This window comes from Dryobates pubescens, chromosome Z (genome assembly GCF_014839835.1).
Source record: "Dryobates pubescens isolate bDryPub1 chromosome Z, bDryPub1.pri, whole genome shotgun sequence".
Classification (NCBI taxonomy): domain Eukaryota; kingdom Metazoa; phylum Chordata; class Aves; order Piciformes; family Picidae; genus Dryobates; species Dryobates pubescens.
Window position 1 is genome coordinate 16,939,077 of NC_071657.1, and position 21,661 is coordinate 16,960,737.

The 21,661-nt window shown below is 38.0% G+C and overlaps 1 protein-coding gene across 3 annotated transcripts in view; it reads right to left on the bottom strand.

The window, feature by feature from the left end:
• Positions 1 to 21,661, bottom strand: part of ZNF608 (zinc finger protein 608) — an 89,431-nt gene that overhangs the window by 39,796 nt on the left and 27,974 nt on the right. For all 3 annotated transcript variants that reach the window (XM_054178518.1, XM_054178519.1, XM_054178520.1), the window contains exon 3: positions 9,745 to 10,000. In XM_054178518.1, coding sequence (XP_054034493.1) covers positions 9,745 to 10,000 — 256 coding nt within the window. The remainder of the gene's footprint in view (positions 1 to 9,744; positions 10,001 to 21,661) is intronic.

Below are 21,661 nucleotides of genomic sequence, written 5' to 3' on the forward strand. Positions count from 1 at the left end.
TTCCAGTTGTGCTTTCATTCCTTACTCCAGTGGTATTTATTTAGTAAGAAAACAATTGCACACACACACACACACTTTCTTCATTAGCAGCCATCTCTCCCCCCTGCTATCTACAAATTCAAACACCACATGGTTTAAGTATTTTGCACTGGAACGGTCTCACTTCTATGCAATCTGCTGCTATTGAGATTTTCTTTTTAAGCAATAAATGCTCAAAACTGTTGCTTTTCCTAAAGCAACTCCTTCAGTGTTCATAACCTCACTGCTTGAGCAGGCCCAGTTTCACATTTAAATAGCTCCAAGCAAACATTCCCAATCTTAGTTATCATCCTTCCCTTTTCTGTGCACCCTCCCTGCCCCCTAACATGCTTGTTTGTTTAAAGGGTAATTTTCTGTGTATGTACAAGCAGCATGGGGAGTCTTCCTTTGTAGCAGTCTGGCAATATATGGCTTTTTATGTAAGGACTGTCTGGGATTTGTTAAGGTTTTTTCATTCTCCGAGTTAAATGAAAGAAAAGAGCTGTCCCAGTCCTCCTAGATGTAAAATGTGGTATTTCCCAGGCCCCTTTAGATAAGGTGGCCATCATTACCATAAATAAGACATTTTGAATATTTTTGTTCAGTTGTTGCAACTGTACTGTGGCTATACTCTGCTTAAATTTACATCTCTCTGTGTAAGAGTGAAGACACAGGGTAAGCCCTAGACAGTAAACAATCCACCTCTCTCCATTAGAGAAGTACAGCCTATATAAATGAAGCTGTAGGACCAGCAGTAGTCATATTCTGTGCTATGTGTATGTAAAAGGAGGAATGCTGACATTTAAATACCAAATTTACCAGTATTTCACAAATTTCCCAAGTACTCTTCTTTGTGTGGTGGTCTGCAAAGGATTAGAATGGAACGGAATCGAAGGGGTGATGAACTAGTTTGACTTCTCCACTGCATTAAAAGCCTGGAAATTAGTAGTGGATCTCTTTTGACCTCCTGTGTTTGTTTTTGGGTTTGTTTTTGTTTTTCTGTTGGGTTTTAATGGTTGGTTGGTTTTGGTTTGTTTGTGGGTTGGTTTTTTTGTCACAGATCTTCACTAAGCTGTGGTGTTTTCCATCACCTCGACAGACAGCTTTAAACTCAAATTACTGTTTAAATAAATGATTAATTGAACATTTCTGGGAAAAGGATTAGTTTGTAAAAGAATTGGAATTGTACTCAAGGAGGTCAAATATCTCCCATCTGACATATAGCTCTGCCAGCAGGGAACACTCATAACCTATTTTGCATTTCTCCTTCACTGAGAACACTGACATGATTTATCTACTGTTTGCTGTGAACAAAGAGCCTGCAAAGGTTTGCTTATTGTCACCCAGCTGATTCATGGCAACTCATTACAGGCAGATCAACCCAACCTCTACACCTGGTTCATAAGAGCCAGTCCCAATGGTTTAAAGCCTTTCTGTGGGGCTTTTGTGGATACATGGGAGGGTTGCCTCTAAACCTACAATTTGTTTCACTTATTTTAGATGAAAGCAGTATCAAATAGACTACAAGTAGCCATCTAATTGGGAAATTGAAGGCTGTGCATGACAATGTCTTACAAGGAACAGCTGAGGGAACTGAAGTGGTTTAGCCTGGAGAAAAGGAGGCTCAGGGAAGACCTTACTGAGCACTACACTCTGTGGAAAGGTGGGGGTCAGCCTCTTCTCCTAAGTAACAGTCAAACCCAGTTTCTTTTCTGGTTCTTTCAGTGCAAACTTTTTGTGATGAAGCTGTAAAATATTAGAAATTTAAATTACTGCCATACTTACTTTGACTAAGCAGTCAGCCTAGCACCCTATTTGCTCTAATGCTGGAAGCACTGTATGTTTTACATGTAGGCACAAGAAACACTGAAGAAGCCAGTTAGAGGACAATGCCAGAACTTACAGAATCATAGAATTGTTTCAGTTGGAAGAAACCTCTAAGATCATCAAGTCCATTCATCAACCTAACACCACCATGGCCATTAACCACATACCCAAGGGCCATGTCTGCACATTTTTTTAACACCTTCAGGGACAGTGACTCCACCACCTCCCTGAAGAGTCCATTTGAACACCTGACCACTCATTCTGTAAATAATTTTTTCTTGATATCCAATCTAAACCTCTCCTGTCATTCTACCACTTGATAATAGGGAAAAGTGATGGATTTCCACGTCACTGTGATCTCTTTTCAGGTAGTTGTAGAGAGCAAAAAGGTCTTCCCTCAGCCTCCTCTTCTCCAGGCTATACAATTCCAGTTCCAGCAGTCAGTCCTCATAAGACTTGTTTTCCAGACCCTTCAGCAGCATTGTTGCCCTTCTCTGGACATGCTCCAGCAACTCATTGATTTTCTTCTTGTGAGGGGCCCAAAACTGAACACAGTATTCAAGTGACAACCTTGCCATTTTGAGTACAGAGGCATTATCACTTCTCTACTCCTGCTACACCTGCCTCCTGATGCAGGCCAAGATGCTGTTGGCCTTCTTGGCCACCTAGGCACACTGATGGCTGATCTTCACAGGGCTGTCAAACAGCAAGTCCTTCTCTGCCTGATAACTTTTCCGCCACTCTACCCCAAGCCTGTAGCATTTCATGGGGTTGTTGTGACCCAAGTGCAGGATCCTGTACTTGGCCCTGTAAAGCCTCATACAACTGACCTTGGCCCACCAATCCAGCCTGTCCAGATCCCTTTGCAGAGCCTTCCTACCCTCAGGCAGATCAACACTCCCACCCAATTTAGTGTCTTCTGCACACTTAGTGAGAGTGCACTCAAACCCCTAATCCAGACCATTGAAAAAGATATGAAAAAGAGAGCTGGCCCCAAAACCAAGCTCTGGGGAACACCCCTAGTGACTGGCCACCAAGTGAATTTAACTCCACTCACCGTAATTCTCTGGGCTCAGCCATCCAGCTGTTTCAACCCAGAAAAACATCCACCCATCCAAGCCATGAGTTTCTCTAGTAGGATGCTGAGGGAAACTGCGTCAAAAGCTTTACTGAAGTTCAGATAAACAACATCCACAGTATTTCCCTCATCCACTAGCAGGTTACCTTGTCGTAGGAGGAGATCAAGTTCATCAAGCACGACCTGCTGTTCACAGGACCACGCTGACTGGGCCTGATCACCTGGCTGTCCTGCATGTGCTGCCTAATGGCACTCAAGATGACCTGCTCCACAAACCTTCCCTGGCACCATGGTTAGACTGACAGGTCTGTATTTCCCTAGACCCTCTTGGATCTTCTTGTAGATGGACATCACATTTGCCAATCTCCAGTCAGCTGGGACCTCCCAAGTTGGCCAGGATGCTGGTCAATGATGAAAAGTAGTTTGCTGAGCAATTCTGCTAGTTCTTGCAGTACTGTATTGTCCCTAAATAAGAGCATATTCTGGTAAGGTCAGGCAAATGCTGAGATGATCAAAAGAGCCCTTTAGACCCAACAAACCTCATCTAAATCCCTCTTACAGTTCAAATATTTTAACTTCAATCTCTTGAAACTTTTCTCAGATATGTAGAGTCTGTAGAGCTTCTCAAACTCATTTTATGAAGTTAGGTAAAGCTTCCTTAAACCACAAACATTTTTTATGCAAGCCTATGGTTCCCATAGTGAGACACAGCCCATTTTTCTTTTGCTACTAGTTTCTACGCAACACATACTAGATGTGTTGTGACTTATATATTAAAGATAGATAGCTGAGGTCTATCAAGAATCACCTACTTCAGGCTCCCTTAAATGCACTGATTTACTGGGTCTGATACCACAAACAGTAGATATGCATAGGCTTTTCCTGAACAAATATTGGCTGAAATTCATACTGGTCCGTAAATTACTTCTGTGACAGCAACAAATAGCTGTATTTGCGGTGTTAACGTAGATCATCAAAAAGACCACCTTCTTCACAAAACGCTTCTCTCTAACATGGTGTATTTGGTTTGGCTGAGCTAGAGTTAATTCTCCTCAGAGCACCCTTCTAGTGCTGTGTTTTGCTGTTCTGTATCTGAGTGTTGATAACACACCAGTGTTTTGGCTACTGCTGAACTGTGCTTTTGCAACATTTCCCACCCCAAGAGTATGCTGAGGGGTGGGCAAGATCTTGGGAGGGGACACAGCCAGGCCAGATATCAGGTCAGATATAAGAAGTAGGTGAAAGAAGTGGGGGCATATTTGTCCATGGCGTCTGTCTTCAGAGAAACCATTACATGCAGAGCCCTGCTTCCTGTGACCAACCACTGAGTGCTGATGAGAAGCAGAGAATAACATCTCTCTTTGCTCTTGCTTCCATGCATGGATTTTTGCATGTGCATACTATTATTAAACTGTTCCTCCCTTATTACCAACTTTTGTTATATTTTTCCCATTCCCCTGTTCATCTAAGAAGGGGAGTGATAGAGCAGCTATGGTGGGCATTTGGCCCCAGCCAGGGCCAAACTGACACACTTATTTTTGGTGCACAGGCCAGGAAATATAACAGAGCTGCAGCTTTGCTTTAAGCCTGCCTTACTTAAGATACAATCTCCTGTGCCAGTCATGACCTTGCCACTTTGTTTTAGAATATTTCCTTTGTTTGGGAACATGTCAAGACGTAACATCTATGTGTTTTTTCCTGATGTTGGTAGCCCTGCTGCTCTATGAGGGCGTAAAGGTGAGCTGTTTGTAGTTTCATGGGCCCATGAAATATCAGAACATCTAGAGAGAGATGCAATGTACAGATAGGCTTGTGACTGAGGGGTAGACTTGACCATGGAAGCCATCACACAGGTCATGTGTGATTGTGCTGAAATCAAGCAAGCCACCACTGAGGAGGCATCACACTAATGCTTATAAATACTTAAAGGGTGGGTGTCAGGAGGATGGAACTAGTCTTTTTTCAGTGGTGCACTGTGACAGGTAATGGGCACAAACTTATTAACATAAGTTCCACCTGTACTAGGAGAAACTTCTTTAATTTAAGGGTAACAGAACACTGAAATAGGCTGCCCAGAAAGATGGTGGAGTCTCCATCTGTGGAGACATTCAAAACCCACCTGGATGTGTTCCTGTGTGACATTCTTTAGGTAAACCTGCCTAAGGAGTGTTGGACTTAATGATCTCCAAAGGTCTCTTCCAACCCCTATTATAATGTGATACTATGAAAACTCTTTCTTTCATTGTCCCAAATTTCTGCATCTGTTATTTTATGTGGCTTTCAACATTACAAGTTTCATTAATTCATCATGCCTTTGTTTTTGTGAAAGTAGGAAAATGTGGTTGTTAAACCACAAAGACTGATAAGAAGAATCAGAGACAGTCAGGCTACTTCTCATTCTTCCAATTCTTTTTTAATAGACACATACACACCCTATGCACACATGTACAAACACATACATAACCACAAACATTTAAAGCAGACTGTTCTTTCAGCATAATTTCTGCAAAATTAACACCACATCGTAGGGCAGGGGGGAATCTACGTCAGCTCTGTGCAATAGGCATGTTTTCAAAACAACATCTAGGCATATGATTTGCAAACAAGGCATGCTGGGAAACTGGTAAACATCAAGTACCAGCAAGACTTTGTCATCTAAGTGTCCTCTTTTCTAATGAAAAATTCTGAGATATTGTATTAGAACAGATGCTAGGATAAATTTGGAATACCCTAGAGATGATCCTATAAGATTTCTGAGATTAAATAGATTCTTATTTCTTGCAAGATGACTAGTCTTAAGTTATAAAAGTCAATGAGCTAACCCTGACAAGAACACTTTAAAAAAATACAGCTCATTTCCCCATTACTTGACACTGAAAAATGACAGCAAATTGTACTCAAACTGTACAAAGAGGAAGAATGGAAGTGCAGCAATGCAAGAACTCCAATCCTGCACACAGACAGCTTGCTTTACACACAAAGGCCGCAAGATGACAGATGGCTGTCTCCTACACAGTTTTCAAGCAAACAAGATATCATCATAACCATTTCTTCCCACATCTAAAGGCAGACTCTACTTCTAGATGTAGACCCAAAACCAGGACGTGACCTAGGGCAACTGCCTGTTGGAAACTAAACAAAAACGCAAGCACTAAGCAATTTGGAAAGTTGGTTGGTGGTTTCCCCTTTAACTCAGTAATTTTTATTTCTTCCAGGCATCAAGAAACAATTACTGCTCTCTTCAAAACTTGTTTTCCCAGAAGATAATGACATGATTTAGCAAGTACCTGATTCTAGATAAACCTTCTTTCTCATCATAGAAATACAGACTTTCAGCAGCTACTTCTCAGAGTATTAGAAGAACTAACCAAATAAGCAAACAAACAAAAAAACCCCGCTCAATAAAACTACCAACCTGCCTTTTGTGAAGGACTTCCATTGTTACAGATGACAGTTTCTGGTCAGGTTGACATGCCCATAACCATTTTTCATTCCATTACTACAGCATAGCCTCAACTAGTTCCTTTAATATTCTTTTCTACAGCCATGAACACCACTTTGGACACATTATCAAGTCATATTCAAACAAGGTTATACGTATGAAAATGCCTACAGCATTCCACACGCAGAAATTAAACATGACACAACTTAGTAACATTACTGAGAAATGCCTACATGATAACTGGCAGTCTTAGTCAACGAGTAACCACCTGTGGTTAGTTACAAAGTCCTGTAATAAAATGTGACAGACTTCAGATGCCAGTTTCCCTTGACACATCTTAAGCTTGAAACCCTCGGAGAAAAAAAGTCTGATTTATTAAATCTGTTGATCAAGTCAGCTGAATAGATTGATGTGCCATAAATCAAAAGGGTTGTAACAACGCTCTCTTTGATCTGCCACAGTTTCGTATGAAATTCAATGTTATTTCCCACCCAGCACCTCATCACCCCCTTGGAGTCATTATCTTAAAATATGACTATTAAAACCAAACATAATTATTTTTCTGACCTTGAAGTACAAATGCAACAGAATGACAACTTGTTCAACATTCCTAAAAAAATTGGTTACTACAGATACCAAATAGATTCAAAACTCTAATTCAAGCATATGCCTTCTCCTCTACAAAGCATATATTACATTTAATAATGAGTTCTACATAAAGTATACCATTTAATATTTCTCTACTCACCCTATTATTCTCATTATAATAACTGTGATCACCACATCCTTTCTGTATTTATATTACCACAGCTGGTTCCTCTGGTGAACAAACAGTGCTCAACAGGAAATTTGGTTCATAGTTCCCATAGGCAGACATCTTACAAAACCCATTCTAATCACTTCACAACTCATCTTACTGAGTGGCTAAATCAGACACAAAATAATTCAAATATCTCAAAACATAAGCTGAGATCAGAAATGTTCATACTTTAGCTTCTTAGAATTGTTTTGTGTTACAAAGCTATTGGATATATAAACAGATAGATGTCAATTTGCCTGTGCATTTTTATTACGTTTTGGAAAACACTGAAGGAAGTGAATATGAAAGAAACATATACATATCACAAAATAAATTTGTCTTTCAGTTGGTCATTATGAACATCAAGGCATTTTTAGATGGCACCAGTCACAAAGATTTCAGATTTCAGTTAGAGTATTCTGGATTTACACCAATTTAGGAAAGGTCTTGTTCTGGCATAATTAAAGCCAAAATTATAACCAGATAAAATTAATATCTGATAATCTTCCTTCTGTTAAAGATAAACAGAAGATCCATCTGAATCCTGTATTCTAGAATTTGCCAGAAATGGCTTCACACTAGCTGCTACATTGCTGCTTTCATTAACATGTCAGACGATTTGAAAACAGCTAGATAAATACAGGTATGCCCCAAACATCAAAACTGAATTAAAACGCCAAAATGATCATTAGGAACTAATTTTTCATAATACAATGCTGATTATGAACGCTGGCAAAACCAGAACAGGATTTATGTTATTTTCCTCATTTAGCAGGGTCTGAAACAGTAAAACACATTGAATGCTGTACAGACCATACAATATTAAATCATAGAATTGTTAGGGTTGGAAGGGACCCCAAGGATCATCTAGTTCCACCGCCACTTCTGTCTCAATCTACATCCTAGCTATGTTTCCGAAGTCTTTTAGAATCCTGTATTATCTATTACTCTAGTCACCCATAGCTGCAGTGCTACCAAACACCAGTTGTAAAGCTGTGAAAACAGGCACATTCAGAACTTTCACTCAAACATGCCATCATTGAACTCTGAATTATCTCAGAAAATTGTTTTAGACAAACTGAGAAAGGGTTAAGCAAGTTAATTTCTATTAACTAACAGCAGTTTCTAAAGTTGCTAAGAAACTGGTAAACGTAATGTCATCCTGACTTGTGCACCTCTTTTTTAATACTTGATTTCTGGTGCCAAACCTTTAACAAGGCAAACTTCTTAAATTCAGTGAGGGTCAGAAGTTTAGTTTATTCAACAAGAATAACACTATTAAGAGCTACTGCTCTTTCATGTCAAGCAGTTAACGCCCACACATTCCAACCCAGGTTAATAGAAGCCAGTCAAGGAAGATTGGAGCTCCTGAGGGCAGTCATCTCTGCAGGGATATTTTAAACAGAATTTATACTGTGCTTTAAAAACAATCTAAAAGGATCAATCTACCTTATGAATCTGCTGTAGACATACACAGGGAGAAAGATGAATGGATGAAAGCATATAAAAGCAAGTAAATCTGACTCTCTCTATTGATTTTTGAGAGTATAGTGTACAGCATTTTGGTGAGGTCTTATATATCATTGCAAAGGACCAAATGCCATTGCGCATATGTTTGGAGGATGTCAGGATTCATCATGAAGTAGTGCACTGCTGTATTCTTTCATTATATCCTTTTGTAAGTAATCTTGTTTTCACTGTTGAGGAAAGTAGATCACTGAAAATTAAATAACCCTCAAAACAAACATACAATCAAAGGGAGACTCTCCAGGAGCCATAACCAGAGAAATCCACTATTATTAAACCAAGAATTGCAGAAGTTTGGTGTACATATGCAGTATTTTTAGCATTAACAAGAGAAGGCTGCTATTTCATTATGAGCTTTTGAAAACCAAAATGGAAAAATCTGCATATCACAGCATAATCCCTTTCCTACTTTGTTCTAAATCACAGCAAATCAACACTTAGTATTCCCCAAAGCTCTCCAGCACTTGTACTTGGCCAAATGCCTTCAAATGATGTTAAAGAAATCACCGTGGTTTAGATGGCACTTCTTCACCAGATGGAACACTTCTCTTCAAGCAAGAATGCTTTCCTCTTAAAACGTGTTTCAAATAACCAAAATGGAAAAAATAATCACATCAAATTGAATTTCTCAGGGTCCCTGGGGCTTGTATTATTTTGTAACCGTGGCATTTCTGACCATAATGTCTGAATTCCAAAACATTCAAATTTTGTTCTAAACTATTCACATATTCACTCCCATCACATATACCCCCCTCATGATGTACGCTTAAATAGCACATTAATGCTATTCTATTAGCTATTTCTTCCATATAGCAATAGGAAACATTTTCTATTGTTTCTGGGTTACACGGTAGGTTGTTTGGAAAATAAGGTTGCTTAAATAAGAAAAACCCTGCTACTTCTTTTTAAAAGCTGAGCTACAAAACTGTGACTGTCATTGTACACAATGGTGTCGCAACACAGTAGCAAGCCCTTAGCACCCAGACAGATACAGCACAATGCCCTCCTCATTAATGTATTTCATAGAAAAACCTAATGAAAAAAACAATTTACCTTCTTCAGTTTCATGCCATACAATTCCTTCCAAGTTCACGCTGGTCCCAGGCTCACAGGGTCCAAGGCATTCAGGTTCTGTTACTACTCCAACCTCACAAGTATTTACACCCACTGAACGAGTCCGTACCAAAAGCTGCTCGACTGGTGCTGCAATATTGGATGAAGATGGGGAAAAGTAGGAAGGCAGAATCTGAGGTGTGGTACTGCTGGAAATCGGAGGTGGAGGTGCAGGCACTGTAAACAGGGGATCAACCTGAAAACAACAGACAAACTTACTATAATGGTGCTGTGACATTTTTAATTAATTAATTAATTTTTAAACAAGAAGAAGGAGAGGAAAAAAAAAACCACCACCAGAATTTGCTGAGACTGCATTTGTGTATGCACAGATCTGGCATATAGCTGGCAATTTCAGTCTTGTGAGTTTAATTGTTTTGACACCAGACCAAATTAGGTACAAAATATCTATCAAGCTAAACAAGGCAAATGGCTAAGTTTCTGCAATACTATTCCCCTGTTGTCATAAACTGCTACTATGAAATAATACAAATTTTCAAAACAAAAATTAAGGCCACTTTTTTCTTGGCACTGACAGAGACTGATTTGTGGATGGTAATTAATTTTGCAAACTGGGAACTTCATTTCCTATTTAAAACATTTATAAAGACAGCACAAAGATATATAAAAGCCCTTTTTTTTTCATGAGAAATTAACACAAATTAACACAAAAAATTAGAACTATTCTAATATCCATATGACATCAAATATAATCTCTTGTCATCCAGTCATTTAAAACACACTAGGATCACCCACCCGAAAGCTTACAGATAACATTTACATCTTTCTCCTTAATTCTTACAAGAATCTATCCAAGCTGTCTAATTTGTCACAGTTTCCAAAATGCATATTTGGAAGAATACAACTTGCCAGACAATCAGTCTGTACACAGATAATTTACACAGAGACAGTATCTATACATGAACTGAAGCAGTTATCTTTCCCATATGAATTCCAATAAACCCAGCAGCAGCTTTTCTGTATACAAATTTGGCTTAAGGAATCTTACTGTTTTACTGTGGCCATAAGGTCCTTTCTCAAATCAAAGATAACTAAATGAGGATATGAGTATGCCCACCTAAAACTCATCTTTATTTGGCTCACTGGTTCATGGGTATCACACCAAGAAATCATTCTTCAGAAACCTTGGTTGTTTTTTTTAAATGGCTACTTTCTAGCTATTTTCAAATAGATTATCAGACATCTGTTAAGTCTACACTGGTTTTAATTTTGGATCCTGTGAGAAGATTCAACAGAAAAGAATAACAACTCATTGTACATTGTCATCTAGGTTTTATTCAAATGTGTTTTAATGTAGATCAAAGTTTATTTTGCTTTATTTTAAAGCCAAGTTGGCAAATGGGTATATAAAGAGAAGAAAGGACTAAAGAGTTGTATCCTTGTATTATATATCCTTTGTATCACAACCAGCTCACTTCATATTGAGAAATTAAAATGGAAATCTAGAATTAAAAAGAACTTTATTTAAAAATGTAACAATTCTTACGATTTGCCTTTGTAACATTGCTTTTGCTTTGATCATCATTCATTCACACAAACTGACAGCCACCACTTTTCATTGTGCACACACACATGCTACATATTTAATAAAAGTATTTTGTATGATCTTTGTATGACCATCCTCAATTCTGATCTCAATTACAATAGAACTATGGAGAAGAAAGGAAGGACCTCTAACCACATTCTTCCCCAAACTCTTCCTCATTCAGGGGCAGTTCTTTTTATTTAGAACTAAAATAATCTTCAGGTTAATATGATAGAACAGTAACAAAACAAACAAACAAACAAACAAAAGCAAAACTTGAATAATAAAGTATCCACCAGGAATAAAAATTCACTAATACCAATGAAACTTTACTGAACAAAGCAGAACTGCTGTGGCATAAAAACAATGCCATCAAGCAATGAGATCTTTATTCTTCTCTTTATGCCATCACAACTGCAGATTTAAACCACAGGCAAGAATGCTTTGCACAGCAGACCTGAATGCACACAGGCACGTCAAATATGAATCCACTCCAACAGCAGCTGTTATTTGTAATATCTAATAGAAAGCATAACATAAGCCATAACCATGTATGCCTAGTACAGGGGGACACTGATTCTATGCTGTACAGATTCTGGATGTTAGATGCCAAGTGGAGGCAAAGAGTTGGATGGCACAGAGCCATACTCCATGGCACTGGCTGCATAATGGATCTCTGTTGATAAAACAGGGACAGTATGTACCCCAAGTACAATTTAAAGGAGTTACTAACATACCTTACCTCAAGACAGAAGAGAACCAGGATCATTAACTGTCAAGTAAGCGGAGACTATGGCTTATGAAAAGCTAAGCCATATCCCTTTATAAAATAAAGACATGCTGATGAATGGTCTGTTTGAGAGTTTACACTGTGTTTTGTAAAGCTGTGCAAAAACTCCTACTACACACACAGCATTGTTCTTCCATAAGACATTTGGTTAAAAACAAATGTTTGCTGTTATCATACTAAGCTGGCCAGTATTTTAAATGAACAAAGACTAAATTGGCAGATGTGTCTTCCATTTTTGAAGTATTGTAAACAGTGAGGGAGAGCTAAAGAAAGCACGGATATGACAGTGTAGCCTATTAAGTTCTTTGTTACAAATATTTGTACTCAACCCTGATTTATTTAGACTTGCTAATAAATGTTCACGTTTTCCACTAGGAACATTTACATAGAACACGGCCAAAGAGTGGCTATTGCAGTAAAAGGGGCTGTTGCTCTATGAATTAAAATGCTAAGCCGTTGCTTGGAAATAAGGTGGACATTTACTGCCACTGAGGATCAGGTCTGTTACAAAAATATGACCTTACTCACAAGAAAAAAAATATACTGATCTTAAATATTGCTCCAGCTTTCCACTTTTTAAAAACCATCCCATCTTGTTTGATAATTGTAACGTCAGTACAGCAAAGTGCTGGTTCTTAGCGATCATTGTGGTGACATGATTGTTTTCATGAATTCTCCAACTGGCATTGATGTAAGCTATTAAAGGCAAAGAGAGAGGCAGGAAGGCCACCATCTCCTGTGGAAAACAAGCACATAAGACTAACATCTGGTGATGGCAGTCTGTCAAACTGAGGAAAGTTAATATCAAGAACAGATGCTCTGCAGTTTCTCACTGTTATTTTTTCATGATTATTCCCAGGTGTTGAGCAACAGCCTTGCTGTTTATCACATGAGAGATTCAAACATGAAAATTAAAATCTAAATCTCAGGGAGGTTATTTACATAGATGCTCTCTTTATACACATAATCAAAGGGCTCAAAAAAAGATAGAAATATTCAAGCAGTATTTTCTTCACCTAATTCCATGAGCTTTTGAGAGCTGATTATTGACAAAGGCTACAAAGCTGGAGTGTTATTCATGGCAGCTTTCCACTGTCAAGTGTTTGATTGTATCTGAGCTAGGGCTCCTAGTAGCTGAAAGTTCACATAAAATGAAGAATGCCTGCCAAGCAATGTTGTCAGCGCTCCAGGAAGCACTCTTCTATCTGAACATGACCAAAAAAACCTCGTTTGGTGGCTCCGTAACATTAGTCAGTAGGAGGAAGCGGGTACGGAAAAGGGAGGAAATATCATCCTAACTAGAAACAGGGAAGACTTTGCAATAAGTAGGGTTCTCCTTCAGATACTTGAGTACTTTATATGCTAGAATAAATTCTGCTCACCAGAGCTCATCATCCTGATGAAATATAAGCTAAAAATAGGTCTGAAAAATAACTTTTAGTGACCCTTAACACAATTTCTTGGCAACCAGGAATTACTCCAGTGGGTAATACTGAGCCCACAGATAAAGGTATACAGATTTGATGGACTTGCCAGATCAGAGAGTGTCCAACATCACACTACTGCAATCAGCCATATCATATTCACATTCCTACAAGAATGGGAGAATTTGAAGGTAGGTTTTATGGGACAGTGTCTCTGACGTACTCCTGCAGAAAACGCACCTTAATGAAAGGAAAGGTACTACGACTACCTGTGGCCCTATGTGTCATGGCACTGATCTGATTTACACTAAAATTCAAAATAAAATCACTTTTCACAGAGATTTAAATTGATACCTTTTGAACATATTATCAAGTGGAAGTATTCTGTATCTACACATTTCATTAATTTTGATTTTGAAAACTTTCAGAGGGTATGTATGTTAAGTGTGAAATGTTTCTATCATAATCACAAAGTGCAAACTACAAAACAGCTGCCATGCAACCAAGCTGCATGATGTGACCCATCAAAAGGTGTTACCACGTGTATAATGATGAATGTATGGTGTTGTTTTGCCTCATTAATAAAGGTTATCTTTGAAGAGGAGATATCTCAATGATGACACAGTCTACTAATCTAAGAGCAAATGAGGTCATACACTACTTCAGTGTCACCCAACATGTGATTTTGAAATATTCAAGCCAAAAGCCACTTAATCCATCTACCAATATACAGCTTGGAGAGCAGAAAAGGAGCAGGAGAAAGAAGGCACTGAGGAAGACTTCCAGTACAAGTATTTCCAGTGGAAAAGTCTGCATTAGTAGGAAGAATGTGGAAAGAAGATCTGAAACCTGTTATGGGACATACCTAAAAACACCAAAACATGAGCCTTTCCATAACTTCCTAAAAAGACACCAACATAAAAGACGACAAAGTAACCCAGCCTTGAAAATTACATTGACAAATTTTTTTGAGTTATGAATTAATACTTCTCAGAATCGCTATGTCTGCGTTGGAAAACAAGAAATAAATTAATTTAGCCCTATGTGGCAACTTTGCTCTTTTCAAATTGCTTTCTCTAGATTTTAAGGTAAATGGGAGATTATTAGCTCGGTTTTACATAAAGCGTGCTTGTGTCTATATTAATTTTCTACAGCAAGAGTGACTCTAGATTTCATTCACAGCACTGTATACCACAAGTAATAAAATCAATGAAACTACTTAGGAAAAAAACAAATGTGGAAGGATGTGACATGAAAAATAACATTTTTGTGCTCAGGAGTGTGTCTACATTTCTAGACATCTTGTTGATCTATTCTTGCTACAAACCTTGCCCCGTGAAGAACTGACACATCTAAAATCTAAAGTACATGAATATATGAGTGCTGGGTGTCAGGAAGGGACAGCCTCTTCTCACTTGCATCCTGTGATAGAATGAGGGGCAATGGATGTAAACTACAGAATAGGAAGTTCCACCTCAACATGAGGAAGAACTTCTTTACTGTAAGGGTCAAAGAGCGCTGGAACAGGCTCCCCAGAGAAGTTGTGGAGTCTTCTTCTCTGGAGACTTTCAGGACCCAATTGCATGCATTCCTGTGAGACCTGCACTAGATTCTGTGGTCCTGTTCTGGCAGCGGGTTTGGACTCTAAGATCTCCAGAGATCCCTTCCAATGCCTAACATTCTGTGATCCTTCATATTCTATTATATAACAGAAATCAGTGCTCTTTAGAATCTCTACTTCATCTGAAAATGTTAATCTCAATGCAGTATTTCTTGTATCTAAATTCACGAGAGGTCACTCAGAAGCATTTTGATAATCAACAGAACTGATGCTTTGTTTCTTTAAAGAAACTAGCATTAATTTTGACATGAAAAAGATTTAATTATACCTTTGAAATGACCTTTGGTCATTACCTAAGATATTTTATTTCTTGGAACCCATGCTTATTATCTAATAAAAGCATAAAAGCATTTTTGGCAAACAAGTGTCCTACATCAAATAGTTGAAGGAAAGCAATAAATAAATACTACAAGGCATGGATGTAGAAAAGAATTTTGGTCACAGGACAGACACACCCATTACAAGCCTTACGCCTGAAGTACAAGAAAGTCAGAGGTACTAAAGAAGTTACTTATTGTGATTCTCTAAGTTGACCAGAAGAGTTTGAATAAAGAAGAGGGATGAAGGAGGTTCAGATTGCCTACTAAATTTCATCCCAATTTTAGCATTAAAAGGAGTAATAGAATTAAAAAAAGGATATGCTTTACAAATATTGTAATATGGATGAGAAACTTGCCATGTACCTATGCTGAACTGAGCAACACAAGTAGCATCTACTTGGAGAGCCCAAGTATTCCCCATTCTTATACGTCTTTCCTATTCTTAAGCTTCTCCACTTCAGTCACTGAGTAGTTGGAATAATGAGGGTATAAAAAAAAGCAAGCAAGAAGATACACTAAGAAAAATTGATACTTTTTTGGTCAGTGTATCAGCAAATCGCTCACATCTAAAATAATTTCAGTGTTCTGAATATTTGTTATTAAAAAAGTCCACTTAAAACTCATACTATTCAACTAATCTTTTATTACAAAGAAATAAAAAAAAAAATCCCCTTATATTCAGTATCTTCTATGCCACTCTTACCAGCTGCTGAACAAGGACACAGTTCTGCAAACTCAAGTCTTTTGATGCTTACATGTTCTTTCTTCACACAGGCCTTCTCAGACATTATGTGACTGTATCTACAGCACCTTTACAAACACGATGTTAATATTTTATCACAGCATTAATATACAATGAAGGCCATGATGAAAACTCAAAGCTTTAAACATGATCCAATGCAGGAACAATGGTGCTAAACAACAGGCAGGGGAAATTCCTTGTCCTCTCCTCTATCTTGTATTCTAGCTCAGATGCTTGAGATTTCATAAAGGCATTCACCCATTTTACTCTGGGAAAGATTAGCATTTGACAGCTGCCAGCCATATCCTTCTGCCAGAGGCTGCATCTGTGAAAAACTGTATGTCAGTTCTAACGCTTGGCAGAGTCCTGGGAGGATGCCCAGATCACCACCTGCAAATTTCTAGTAAAGACATTTCTTCTCTTTTAGCCCAAGAAAATAACATTCATTGAGATAATTTTGTCCATAGGTCGCTGAAACACCTTTCTGCATTGAAACTCAACTTCTTCTGGTCAGCATTCTCATATAAACTTCCAAACTCTTCTTCAGTCAACCTGGGCGTGTTGCTAAGCTTTAACACAAAATAAAATATGTTTATTCAAAATACCTATCCTGTCTAAAGAGATACACTGCATTGCACATCTAAGAAGGGAAATTGTCTGAACTGAGTTTACACAGAATATGTAAAAGACAATCTACAGTATCAGATGATGTCATGTGACAAATATGGCAAAAACTGAGACACAGCCATTTGATGGCAAGGGTTAGGTACAACTTTAAAGTTCTGTGACCCATTAGAAGATTTTCATTTACAAGTGCAAAGTTTTTAATTTTAAAGGTGATAATCACCTCTGTCTCTTGAGAAGTTTCTGCAACACTCAAGCTTTCAGGCTTCTGAGCCTAAAGAAAGATTTGCTTATGGAAACCATTATTAATAAATGGTACCTTGAAATTGCCAATGTTTACTTCTGATGGGTGTGAGACTATGACCAAGAAATGAAGCTTGCTCTATGACCTATTAAGACACTAACTACAGAAAAAATTTCCACTTACCTGCGTATAGAAAGGTAATGGATAATTTTATTGCACCGTGACTGAAAGCACGTACCTGTTCCATTTCAACTTTACAATGTCCACGCAAATCATGCCATAACCTTACATCCCTTCAGCAGAGGTTCTCTATTACAGAAAGATGTTTCAGTTCCATTAATCAATTATGTGCCTGCAGCCTACTGCAATAGGTACCTTTTCATACATTCTGGAATACAGGGACATAGAGAATGAGTGCAACTTCATGAGCTTTCTTTCAAGAAGCCACAGCATATAATCCCATTGGCAAATAAAACTGAGATGAGAAATGGATTTTTTCATCTCTTTCACTTTATGCATATCAGTCATCTATTACTATATTTTCATTACCTTTTACCCACTTGCCAAATACTTTGTGAGTAAAAAGTTGTGTAATGATTCAAGCTGTTGCTTCCTCAATGCAGTAAATTTGTGCTGAGAAAAATCACCTAAGCTATTAACTTCTCTTCCAAAAATTTGTCAAAGAACCTCCATAATCTTCAGAAAAAGAACTTAACTTTCTTGATGGTCTATGTGTACCAAAAAGTTTTAGATGCCTAACTAGATTCATATGGATAGCATGTTTGAGCTTGTTCTGAAAATTCACCTTCATGGTCCTGTATCAGTGTCTACAGACATCAAAATTTTTACTTTAGCTAGCCCTTAGGCTTCTCAGGCAAGACAGGTGGATCTTTGGTTAATGTATTCCTGTATTACTGCCCTAGGCCTCCCATTTGGGCTTTTGAATAGGGTGTTGGATCCTGTATCAGTTAGTTTTTCTCTGTATTTCTTTGACCAACTTCATGGTATTAGCTATAAACATTAGCAAGTATATGATACCTATTTTAAAGAACAAGGCAATACTACTACTTTTGAGACTGGGACATTACACTTCATTGTTTATTTAGTATGTCACTAAAAGAAACACTTCTAAAATGACCTTTCAGTCATATAGTTTGACTGAAAAAAAAGAGCTAAAGCATTATATTATTTAGCTATCCCTGCAACCATCTGCTGTTGAATATCTGTAGTTAGTAAGAAAAAACAAAATCTTTATTCTAAAATACAGTTTTAGGTATTTACAGGATCTTAGGGAATGCAAATTTATTCTAAAATACAGTTTTAGGTATTTACAGGATCTTAGGGAAAGCAAATTTATTACAAGTTTGGGTTGTTTTGTTCTGGTTTTCTCAACTGGTATATAGCTTTTTTCTGGTATAAATCCAGAGTACCTCCACCAAAGCATAACTATGGGAAAATCTGGACGGTAATGTTTGTTTTATCAGGAATACAAGTAATTGCAACATTTCAAATAATTTTTCAAGAGCTCTAAAAGTAGTTCATATGAGGTGACGATTTTTAAGAGGAAAATAATCCTTGAGAGGAAGAAGGCAATGATACCTATTTCTTTCCTTGGGGTGTTTTGGTTTTTTTTTCTCTAAACTGAACACGTTACCAATGCAAACTATCAGATAATCCTTACAATGAGACTGTGGGGTTATGATTACAGGATGAAGGCAAATACAAGAATTGGAGTCACAGGGAAGATCTTTCTAAATCTACTAACCTACTTGGCACAGAGATTAGGTCATTCAGTTTTGGTGGAGACAAGAAACTCAGGTTCAGTGTTAATTCTATTTCATGAGCGCATCTACACTATCAGCAGTAAACCATCTGATTACAGGCTATTAAACAGAGAGACAAATCTTATCCTTTCTGTGGCTTAGAAGCAGGTCACCTTAAGAGCACTGTTCTTATGTCCCTGTCTCAAAGACAATTATTTGGCCCTAGTACCATGGGATCCTTATTAGCATGCTATATAAAGCCCCAAAGAGTGACAAAAGTTTACAGGTGCAGAGTTTTGGTAAAGGCTTATCATTCCTGTCTTGCTGAGAAAGAAGGGAGGTGTGCAAAGAACCCAGTTTCACCCAGACACCATTGTTGAAACACCTTGGATTTCAGACTGTCAGTCTAACCTTTAACTCCATCCTTTCTTACACTGCCTGATAGACTATTTTTAGAGTGTAACAATGTGATCAACACCTGCTGCAAACAAAGCTCCTTTTCTGTTTAAAAAAAAAAAAAAAAAAAAGCAAACTAAATCAGTAGTCTCAGTATTCCCCTTTTCATGTGTTATATTCTGGAGTTACTTCCACCTTCTATTCTCTGCTCTACTCCAATTTACACATATCTTTGCTATTCTATTCACTGCATAATGAACAACCAACCAAATTAAAATATTTTGTTCAACTAACATAAAAAATTAATTTAATCTAAAATGTCATGAAATCATTACTCTAACAGTTCTGTCAAACTATATGGACATGTACAGATCCTTTGAAGAAATGAAACCAGAGTTTATCAAGTGTGATTTATAAGCAACACTGATTTAGCTGGGAGATAACACTGCTGTCTAATCATTAGTAGTTAGACAACAGACATGTGAACACATCAGTTATGGGCCACTGCCAAAAGCCCTTGAGATCCCAGAGATTAACAGCCAATCCTCTGTTTTACAAGCTCACATCAAAAAGAATATTAATAAAAGGAGGGGCAATGTGAAAGCTTGTCAGAGTAATTCACGCACTAAAACAAGAGATTTTTGCCTTTGCCCTGCCTTGAACTGGTCCATGAAAAAGAAAAAAGCTGGCATTGGATACAAAGCACAAAGCTGCCAATTTCTCAGAAAATGTTTTTCATTAACCTATGGGAAGCTGTGAAAGGCTGCTGGTGGATAAAGGCAACAACTTTTACATGTTTCTTTCCTGAATATATCAATCATACAACCTCAACCATTATTCAGATATTTGGAAGTTAACATCCATGCACAGAAGTGTTTGATGGCTTTTCCTTCCTTCAAAACTAGAGCTATTCACTATTATGAACAAACTAGCCAGCCTTCAAGATATCTGTGTAATCTGTCTGGCTGATGACTTATAAAAACTAAAGTAGAAATACTATCAGTTCATCTTCAGACTCATTTCAGTCTTGAAATGTATGGAAAAAAATCCCAAAGGAATGCCTTTCTTACTAACATCCATGCAGGACAGTGGGCTAGAGGCTTACTCTTCTCATATATAAATGAATAGAAGGCAAGAATATAACTCCAAAAGGAGCAGTTATTCCTCTGTGCAAATGTAATCATGCCCATTGAGATGGACCTCAACCAACCTGCTACTGGCATTTTAAATGCAGCAATACTAAATAGTTAGTCTTTAAGCTTGGTTCAGTCACTGTCCAATCCCTGTCTAGAGCCTACTCAAGAGTCTAAAATCAATAGATGTCTTACAGCACCAATCAACAATCAAACAATCTTCTATTTAAGTCTACCTGTACTGTATTTAAGGCTATGCAGTCTGGAAGATAGAATCTTTTGTTGTGGGAAACTTCCAGAGCTACCTTTACATAAACTATCTCAGGTATTGCCAGCAATATTAACCTGAGTGAAAACAAGGCAAGAAGCTGCCGAGAGCCAGCAACATGAAAATTACACCTTCAGGCACAGCTCCAAAATACTTATTCCTTAAGAGATGAGCTGGCTTTAGAAGTTCCCTCTTAGCTGTGGTCTTCCTGACACTCATACCATTGTTATCACCTGGAATATTACACATACATACCCTACTAGAGGGTGGCAAATTATTACTCAAATTGACACTGTTAACAGGGTGATAATCACACACGGAAGGACACCCAGACAGGGAGCATTTCAAGCAGCAGATTCGTATCACAGAACTGCCTCTCAGACTGTTTGCTTAGGTAACCATGGCAATGTTAGCTTCCAGAGCTTTACTGCTTCAGCGATACCTATAATGGCAATTTTACCTAAGGGTACAGTCTTGTATCAGTCCTTGTGCTCCTACAACCAGATATGTGGAGAACTCATGTATGGTAAAAAAAAAAAAATTCCACACCTTATCCCACAGTTTTGGTGGGATTCACCTTGGCATGGCACTTACCCATGGTTCATAGGAAAGTGTGACAGTGACAGCTCAGTTTGAAATCAGTTTCTGCAGCAGTGGACACAGGCTAAATGTATGCTTTGCACTAAAGGTGACAGACAACTCAGCATAATCATTCTGACAGCACAGCCATGGAGATGGCGACTTCTGGCAGAGACAAGCAACATCCTGAACTCACATTGATGCTCAACAGCTTAATACTATGTGTGAGAGTCCTTTGCTTACTTAGATTTGCACTTTATTTTCCTGTAGCAAAAGCAATGCCTGGAACATACCAGATTCTTAAACATCTATCGCTTGCAGCTTACCACTTGACACAACTTTTATCCTACCCTAGGGAATATTTCCACTGCTTTAAAAGTAAAGATCCTTTCGGATCCATATTCAGA